This window comes from Bison bison, unplaced genomic scaffold (assembly GCF_000754665.1).
Source record: "Bison bison bison isolate TAMUID 2011002044 unplaced genomic scaffold, Bison_UMD1.0 scf7180017864471, whole genome shotgun sequence".
NCBI classification, from domain to species: Eukaryota; Metazoa; Chordata; class Mammalia; order Artiodactyla; family Bovidae; genus Bison; species Bison bison.
The window spans coordinates 23,687,408-23,697,042 of record NW_011495032.1 but is presented as its reverse complement, the minus strand read 5'-3'; the positions used below and the strand labels follow the sequence as shown (position 1 = coordinate 23,697,042).

General features: G+C 37.3%; 1 protein-coding gene across 2 annotated transcripts; it reads left to right on the top strand.

The window, feature by feature from the left end:
* The first annotated feature begins 219 nt into the window (after nucleotides 1-219).
* On the top strand, nucleotides 220-7,594 carry CLK1 (CDC-like kinase 1). 2 transcript variants are annotated; one of them, XM_010860945.1, is made up of 13 exons: nucleotides 220-381; nucleotides 1,314-1,477; nucleotides 1,751-1,979; nucleotides 2,975-3,065; nucleotides 3,462-3,528; nucleotides 4,640-4,756; nucleotides 4,846-5,012; nucleotides 5,519-5,613; nucleotides 5,697-5,826; nucleotides 6,367-6,449; nucleotides 6,844-6,923; nucleotides 7,028-7,118; nucleotides 7,230-7,594. In XM_010860945.1, the coding sequence occupies exons 2-13, from the start codon at nucleotides 1,314-1,316 to the stop codon at nucleotides 7,371-7,373; spliced, it is 1,458 nt and encodes a 485-aa protein (XP_010859247.1). In that variant the 5' UTR covers nucleotides 220-381; the 3' UTR covers nucleotides 7,374-7,594. The 2 variants fall into 2 exon arrangements, with proteins under 2 accessions (XP_010859247.1, XP_010859248.1); XM_010860946.1 differs by lacking the exon at nucleotides 2,975-3,065 and having other exon boundaries at nucleotides 229-381.
* Nucleotides 7,595-9,635: the final 2,041 nt, after the last annotated feature.

Genomic DNA, 9,635 nt, shown 5'->3' with positions numbered 1-9,635 from the left:
TTTTCTTCATTTCTAGTGTTCACGAACACAATTTTTAGTGAGGATGAACAAGTCTTTTCTACTCAACACAATGTTTTCTCAGAGAACAGAGAGCGGGCCAAAATGGCCGCTGACAAAGCCCTTCCTCGGTCCACCTATTGTCTCTAAGCTCCCTACCCAGCGCCTGCGCATAAGGCTCACCAGCTCAGCCCTACACGCGTGCACGCCCCGCCCCGCCCCGAGGCGGAGACGCGCTTGCCTAGTCATCTTGTTTTCCAGACGTCCAGACGCTGCGGTTGTTAGCTCCATACTGCCGTGGGAGCTTGTCGCAGCGAGCTGGTTTTTTTCCGTGGTTGTGTTGCAAGCATTGCCTCCTTAGGCTTGGACTCTTTGGCCAACACGGTAAGACGCAGGGAGAAGCGGGCTAGATGTCGGGACCCCCTTTTGTGTCTTGAGAACGCCCGTGAAGCTCTCCCACAGGCTTGTTGGCCGCCCGCAGTCTCTGGCGCGGTGATCTTTTCTTCTCCGCCGCCCGCTCCCCTCCCCTAGCTGCAGAAAGATGGTTCGCTCGTCTTCCAAGCTTTGTCCAGGCCGTCGCTGCGATTTTCTGTGTGATCCGCAACGAAGAGTTCGCTGGGCGGGCAGAGGTTCTCGAACGTTTGAGAGAACGTTCAGAGGAAGAGGGGAGGGCCGAGCTCGGGCGTCCGCGGCCGCCATGTTGTCTGCGACGGCTGGCCTCGGACGGGCTCTAAGATGGCGGTGGGGTGGGGTGGGGGAAGTTGGCGATGACTTGGGTCCTGGAATGTGCCTCAGTCACGCTCTTCTGAGGATCTGTGTTCTTAAAGAAAAGAACACATTGACCCGATGTAAGGCGACTCGAGGGAAAATGGCGAGTGTCTGCCCTCAGTGGTGAAAGCAAAAGTTAGGTTTAGGAACTCAAGGAGACAGGAATAATATGCAGTAGTTGAAGGAGCCTGTGAGAAGTCGGGTGATCGGGCCTTTTAGGCGTGGTGTTCCTGCCGCCCCTTCTCGAAACAGTTGGAGCGTCTTGATTTCGACGCTTGTTTTTGTATGGAATCGAGCCCAGGTGTTAGTACGGGTATGATCGGTAGTTGATGAAAAGTCGTTTTGTATAACGTCTTTTTCAAGTTGTTAGGAATTTGTAGTTTCGGCAGGAAAGGATTTCCCTCATAGTTGAGTAATAATGACTTTTGAGCTTTGATTTAAAAGAACAATTGAAACGTCACAGCTCGGATGAATTTTAGAGGACGAGTTTTATTAAAATGTTGACATGTGGGATACACCTTAACCGGGAAAACTTGTTTTTTATGTAGATGAGACACTCAAAAAGAAGTTACTGTCCTGATTGGGATGAAAAAGATTGGGATTATGGAAAATGGAAGAGCAGCAGCGGCAGTCATAAAAGAAAGAAGAGATCGCATAGCAGTGCACGGGAGAACAAGCGCTGCAGATATAATTACTCTAAAACATCTGATAGGTAAGGAGGGTTCTTAGGAAAATACTTTCATTACAATATTAACATGTCAGTTTGATTTCAGTAAAACTGGTGGGGAATACATTTTCATTATTAAAACTAGAATTGACTTAAAATAACTGATGGGTTGCCATTTTCAGCTATGGTTGTAAAATTGGAAGTCTTTTTTTGGTGGGAAAAAAATTTTAATGAGTACTATTTTAAGAGATTTACTGAAAATTTGAGGATATTTGATACTAACATAAAAGCATTGAAAAAAACAAATTCTTTTTCTAGCTATTACCTGGAAAGCAGATCCTTAAATGAGAAAGATTATCATAGTCGACGCTACATTGATGAATACAGAAATGACTACAGTCAAGGATGTGAACCTGGACATCGACATAAAGATTATGAAAGCAGATATCAGAACCATAGTAGCAAGTCCTCTGGTAGAAGTGGAAGAAGTAGTTATAAAAGCAAACACAGAATTCACGACAGCACTTCATATCATTGTTCACATGGGGTATGAGCTCTTTTAAATTTTTTGGAAATTTTATTTCCCATGTGGAACAGGAAAACTTGAAATTGTGTTTGATCATTTGAGAAAGTTCTATTTAAGATGAAGTCATCTCAGTTTTAACTTACAGGATTCTTTGTGCATTGGATAGGAAATTCCTGAAATACAGTACATGTTTAATTGTATGGTAACATTTTATTAATCATTGGCAACTAATTGTCATTCTTGTGAAATAGTGTAGATAATGTCTATTAGCTTATAGCAGGGATTACAAGATATTCTGAAAATATTTTTATGGTGCTTTAAGAAATTTGATTTGCTTTGATAAATGAAAGTCTTATCTACAAGTATGGTTTTTATATTTGTATGATTGAGGATTATGCATTGCCTTTGTTCTGGCTAATCCTTTTATCACTAAAAACGGATTTGAACATTATGGGTTGGTTATGTGTTAATTTGGAGCTCAAGCTCAGATGACATTTTAAATACTGTAGTGTTCTTGTATGCCAATTTTTTTTTCTCCCCAACATTAGAATTTTTATTTTATTTACTGTTTCGATATTTGTTTTCTTAGATTAGCTAGGAAATTATAATTTGGCCACAGTCTACTTTTGACAAGTAAATAATTACATTCTACAATTTTGCAACATTAAATTAGGACACTAGAAACTTAAGTTTTATGTTTCAGTGAATGCTACAACTAAGCATTTTTTTTTTTTTTTAAGAAAAACAATTGTATTATGTTTTGTTACCTTGCCACTTTGAGTATCTTATCTGAAAATCTGTTCCTTGCCATGTTTTTCTCCTGTTAACATAAACTATGTGCCCTGTGAATTTCTGGGGACTGAATTTGAAATTGCTCCTGCCAACCGTTTGTGGCCTGGCGTGTATCTGAATGCCTGAATATCTCCCCGCTGAATGAATTTCGTATTCTGCCCTGAATTCACTCGGGTATATTGATTGGCTGGATGATCTTGGTGCCGCGCACTTGACGTTTCCAGAAGAGTCACCGAAGGAAAAGAACCAGGAGTGTAGAGGATGATGAGGAGGGTCACCTGATCTGTCAGAGTGGAGACGTACTAAGTGCAAGATGTATAGAATATTTTTCAACACTTATTAACTTTTCAGATAACATAATCTATTTATAGATTAAGATTTCAGGGATTTGGAAATCTTTTTTCTTTCTCTGTTTTTGTTTGTTTTGTTTTTTCCATTTCTTTTGGTGGGGGGGTTGTGTTTTTGCTTTCTTTAGAAATTTAATGTTATACAGAACTTCCAAAACAGTAAATCAAAGTTAATGAAAGTAGCTTAAGAATGAAATTAGATCTAAAAATAGTTATATATGTTTTTTGGCAGTGTTGACCAATGAACTATCTAGTGATAAGGAAATTTGTAGCATCAACTAGAATAATCTGCATTTGATAGCCTTTATTATAAGTAAACTCTTTTCATTTCTTGGTATAACTGAGTTTTATTTCTCTCTTTTAGATGAAATTGTTGATACTTTAGGTGAAGGAGCTTTTGGAAAAGTTGTGGAGTGCATTGATCATAAAGCGTAAGTTTCTTGATCTGGAATTGGACTTGGGAAGGTGAACAGTACAGAAAGTACATTTAGTTTTAGGATATGATCTGACCATGAATCATTTGTTGTCATTATACCCTTTTAGCTTAGGGTTTTTTAATCTTAGATACAGGAAATGCTCAGTAAAGTTGCTAGCCCTTTGTGTTTAAGCAGTAGCTGTTTATAGTGCATGTAAGCTGCTTCTACAAGCTGAGAATAGATTTTTATTGTGTCAGAGGTATTTTTTTGTTGTCCCACTGGGCACAGTTCTGTGTTTTTTTCTAGATTAGTTTTTAGCCTTGGTTTCATGTTAGGAGTCTGGAGACTTCTTACCCCAGATATTGAACCAGTCTTCAGGAATCTGTGTTTTTAGAAAGTAACATATCTGATACTGATAACAAAAGCTAGGGCTAAAAACACTTTCTAGGTTAATGTCATGAGTTTATCCATGCCCTTCAAACAATTGATTGAAATACGGTAGAAATTTTCTTTTGTCTCTTGTTTGAGTTTCTTTCTCCTTAGGGGTGACAAAGCTTTTCTAAATGAATTATTAGGGGAGGCGTCCTGCTTTTGGTTGGTAAGGTTCTAAGAACTAGCACTCTTTTATTTTACTGCCACTGTTTCCCAACTTCTTTGGCAACCTGGTCCAAATGAAGATTAGGCAGTGACTGGTACTATAGGAAGAAAACTACTCCATGTATATTTGTTTTATGTCTTAATTGGAATGTAAATTGAGGTGATAATGTCACAGTATTGTTAAATTAGAACTGTTGGTACATAGTTAAAAGACCCCCCCCCCCCAAAAAAAAAAAAGGTCACATGAGTTAGATGGGCTGATGAAAAAAAATTTGTCAGGCAACTTGTATCAACCCTATCATATTTCCAGAGGTCATTCTAGTTGCTTACACTGAGTTGAAGTTGGACATATAATTAGACATAACTATATGTCTGTAATTACATGTAATTAGACAACTGAATGCCAGACCATAAATTGGAAAAACAAAATACTGCTTCAGAATAGAAGTGGGACAGTTTGAAGAGTGGTAAAAAATGGAATTGGACATATCTTTATTTTTTTTTAATGTGGACTTAATTTTCTTAACAGGGGAGGTAGACATGTAGCAGTAAAAATAGTTAAAAATGTGGATAGATACTGTGAAGCAGCTCGCTCAGAAATACAAGTTCTGGAACACTTAAATACAACAGATCCTAGCAGTACATTGTAAGTATCAAAATAGAACTTAGGAAATGGCCTCAGGTGGATTGGAATTGTGAGAGGCTGTACTCAGTTGTTTTTTCCTATGTTTATAGCCGCTGTGTCCAGATGTTGGAGTGGTTTGAGCATCATGGTCATGTCTGCATTGTGTTTGAACTATTGGGACTTAGTACTTATGACTTTATTAAGGAAAATGGTTTTCTGCCCTTTCGACTGGATCATATCAGGAGGATGGCATACCAGATATGCAAGTCTGTGAACTGTAAGCGCTTAACATTCCAGAGTGAGACTGATTTTAATGACCAATTTGGATATTTGAAAAAAATCTAATGTACACTACTTGGTAGACTGCCTTAAGAGTAGGTAGGAGAAAGATACAGTTGATAATAAGCTGTTGGTCAGTTTACTGCATACCATTCAGTAAATAAGCATATTGTCCAGCATATAATAACATGTTATCCTGTATAACACTGATTAGCCTTTCTGATTGCTAAAAATGATAATCTAGAACCACTGGGTTAAAAATAAAGGAATGACAAATCTCACCATCTTGACAACAGTATACTACTTCACTTTTTAAACAGTTGGTTTTCAGTGAACTAACTTTAGAAAGGTATAGTAGGTTTTAGTCCCTGATGGTTTTCTAACAGGCAATTGAATGTTGACCACTTCTTTGGACATACGAAAATCAGAGAATTTTTGTTGCAGAGCTTTGGAGTTTGATTTTTGGTTTTTATAATACAAGAACTTTTTCTGTTTTGTTTTCAGTTTTGCACAGTAATAAGTTGACTCACACAGACTTAAAACCTGAAAACATCTTATTTGTACAGTCTGACTACACAGAGGCATATAATCCCAAAATGGTAAGTCTTTGATATTCATACTTCGAAATTAATATTTTATGCCTCCTTAACATGCCTTCTTAACCATCATTTATGATTTTCAGAAACGTGATGAACGTACTTTAATAAATCCAGATATTAAAGTTGTAGACTTCGGAAGTGCAACATATGATGATGAACATCACAGTACATTGGTATCTACAAGACATTATAGGGCACCTGAAGTTATATTAGGTAAGAATTTCTTAACTATGCTTTGAGACCTGTTTTGAAGCCAACTTTAAAATTTACTGTTCTGGGTGTTCGTGGGACTCTCTTTCCATTTTAGGGTTAATATAATAAAACACATTAAGGATTTTAAATTTACTCCAAATAGTCAACTCTTTTAAGACTTTGAGAGATTTGTTAATTCTGATAGATTTCAGTTTTCACATTTATAATACATGATGGGATTTTTAAACATAATAATTTAGTGCCTGTTATATTCCATACAGTTTATGTTAGTGTTTGCATGGTATAGCTTGCTCCCATTTTACTAGCTAATAAATGGAGACTTTGACTAAAATTTTCTTCCCCAAGTCTGTTCCAAAAAAGTAAGCCTGATTTAGGGCTTGAAACCAGATGTCTCCAGAGCCGGGATTCTTAACATACTATGCTATTGTGTTATGTTTAAGCTTAGATTAAGTGATTGCTTTAGGATCTTTCCAGCTCAAATATCAAAGACAGTAAGAAATATTGAGAATTTTTTCATCAACAGTTCGCTTTTCTTTGCAGCTTTAGGGTGGTCCCAGCCATGTGATGTCTGGAGTATAGGATGTATTCTTATTGAATATTACCTTGGATTTACAGTATTTCCAGTAAGTGACAATGATCTGTTTCAATAGCTTTGCCAAAGTAAATTGTCTGTTTATATGAATGGACACTTTAACACAAAGTATACGTGCATTTTAGGTAACACTTTTTCCTTTTTATGTGTAATTCTGACACTATTTCCTCCATAATTTGTTTTATTTAAAACTTTTCTAAGAATATTACAGATAATTATCTTTAAGAAATATATGGTGAATTTACTCTGTAGGCTTTTTTTTTTTCCAGTAAGTTATAACTTGCTATAAGTATATCTGATTTAGAGATCACATTCTTTGGTGACCTGTAATTATCCATTGACTAAAAATTGAGCAGCTCTGTTAAATAAGAGCAAAACACAATGTGCAAGTAGAGGTAGTTAATAACTTTTCTTTATTATTTTAGACGCATGATAGTAAGGAACATTTGGCAATGATGGAAAGGATTCTTGGGCCTTTACCAAAACATATGATACAGAAAACCAGGTATGTTTAAGAAAAGGTGCCATCAGTCAGTCACCTTTGCTAGATGTTTTTTAAGTTTTCATTGTCAACATTATAAACATGAATGGATATCAATTTATTCTTAGGAAACGTAAATATTTCCATCATGATCGATTAGACTGGGATGAACATAGTTCTGCTGGCAGATACGTTTCAAGGCGTTGTAAACCTCTGAAGGTAAGCCTGGGTCTTTGCTTAAATGATCAAAACCTTGAGTTTCTTTCATGGTGGGTAAATAAAATAAATGGTAGTAGAAAAGGCTATTGACTGTATTTCTTCTCCTTTCAGGAATTTATGCTTTCCCAAGATGCTGAACATGAGCTTCTCTTTGACCTTATTCAGAAAATGTTGGAGTATGAACCAGCTAAAAGGATCACTCTTAAAGAAGCCTTAAAGCATCCTTTCTTTTACCCCCTTAAAAAAGCTACATAAATCTGTAATTGTACAGCTCCCTTGAGACCATATGGACTGTATCAGTCCCATTTTTAAATGTTAAGTTATTTTGTACAGCTTTTGTAAATTTCTTGCAATTTTGTATTGCTATGTTTATTTTGTTTGGATCATTTAAGTAAATAGTAAAGTAATGAATGTCCTTTTCAGTAATTAACTGTATAAAATGATTATTTAGAATAAATTTTCTTATATTTATGAAATTTATATGAAGCTGTAGAGTTCATTTTTAGCATCATATTCTGTTACTATAAGAATGGGTGTATATATCTTTCTGGAGTTTTCATTAAGTCTAGAAATGTTTGGCTTTGTTTGCATTTTAGGGATTGCCAGCATTGGAACTTACACCTTCCTTCTCTGAACCAAATGTAATGAAACCAAGTTATAGAATACCAAGAACTAGTGATTAGCCAAACAAAGAGTATACCACTTGCTTCACCCATAGGTAGCCTCTCCCCTGCTCTCCCATTATCCACATCCCTCATGTGTTAAGCATTATAGGATATAAAGTGTTTTCACTGCTCTAAAAATCTGCTCTATTCCTCCTTAAACCTTGCCCAACCACTATTTTTACTCGTTTATCTCCCAACCACTGCTATTTTTACTGTTTTGTTTAGAATGTGGAATCATTGGAATAGTTGGAATCCCATACATAGTCTTTTCAAATGTGCTTTTGTAAAAAATATTTATGATAAAGACAACTATGAACCGGGCAAAGACACAGACTAAATACAAATATTTCAGAAGGAACTGGGGTAAAAATTACATAGTAATGCTGCTAAGTCTTTTTCAAGAGTTTTCAAGTTCACTTCTTTTGAGTTTGTAGCAGTGTACCTACACTGGGTGGTACCATGTAAATAGTAAAAGCTGCCATTCTCTGTGGTGGTTTTAGGGTACTTAACTCATTTTTCCTTTTCAGAAATCTCAGATCCTTAAGTAGGCTAAAATCTACTCTGCTAGTGCTCTGTAAATGGAAGGAACAACGTAGCGTGGATGACAGCGTATCTATTTACATGTTTACTGAAACTTTTAAGCCTGCTGTTGAGACCTGATTGCTCAGAAAAGATTCCTTTCAAAATAGTATTGTTAATTGACAGTGCTTCCCAGGTGGTGCTAGTGGTAAAGAATCCACCTGCCAATGCAGTAGAAGTTTGATCCCTTGGTTGGGAAGATCCCCTGGAGGAGGGCGTGGCAACCCACTCCAGTATTCTTGCCTAGAGAATTCCATCGACAGAGGAGCCTGGTAGTCTATAGGGTCACGAAGAGTCAAGACAACATGAAGCGATTTAGCACAATAGCAGAATTGACAACACAGCTAGGAGCACTGAGGGGGAGATGGACAATGAAATTTAATGTTTTCATGCCTGCTAACAGCATCCGTTTTGCAGCCCATGTATCAAGGAGTAATTTCAACTTAGTTCTTTTTATTATTTAAGAAGTAATAGGCTACAGCTGTCATAGTGATTCCTCTAATAGATCCTGGACAGTCAATTGGAAAAAAAACCTGTAAAAGGTTTCACAATTCTGAATACTGTTAAGAACATTTGTGACTCATGGGAAGAGGTAAAAAAATCAAGAGTTAGACATTCCAATTCTGGAAGACTTTGAGGGACTCAAGACTTCAGTGGAGGAAATAACTGCAGATGTGGTGAAAATAGGGAATCAACTGGAGCCTGAAGAAGTGATTGAGTCGCTGGCAGCCTCACATACAACTTGAATGGATGAGGAGGTGTTCCTTTTCAGTGAGCAAAGAGACTGATTTCTTGAGATGGAACGTACTCTTGGTGGAGATGCTATTAATACAATAACAGGATATTAATATTACATAAATTTAGTTGTTGGAGTAGTAGAGTTTAAGAGGATTAATTCCAATTTTGAAAGAAGTTCTGGTAACACTGGGTAAAATACTATCTTAACTGCACTGGTTGATACAGAGAAATCCTTCATGAAAGGAAGGGTGAATTGATGCAGTAAACTTTGTTTTCTTGGTTTAAGAAATTGGCACAGCCACCTCAGTTCAGTTCAGTCACTCAGTCGTGTCCGACTCTGCGACCCCATGAATCGCAGCACACCAGGCCTCCCTGTCCATCACCGTCTCCCGGAGTTCACTCAAACTCATGTCCGTCGAGTCAGTGATGCCATCCAGCCATCTCATCCTCTGTCATCCCCTTTTCCTCCTGCCCGCAATCCCTCCCAGCATCAGAGTCTTTTCCAATGAGTCAACTCTTCGCATGAGGTGGCCAA

Coding starts and splice junctions, on each gene's coding strand:
- CLK1 (XM_010860945.1), top strand. CDS start 1,314: ATGAGACACTCAAAAAGAAGTTACTGTCCTGATTGGGATGAAAAAGAT. Junction 6,450..6,843: donor TTGGATTTACAGTATTTCCA/GTAAGTGACAAT, acceptor TTATTATTTTAG/ACGCATGATAGTAAGGAACA. Junction 7,119..7,229: donor GGCGTTGTAAACCTCTGAAG/GTAAGCCTGGGT, acceptor TTCTCCTTTCAG/GAATTTATGCTTTCCCAAGA.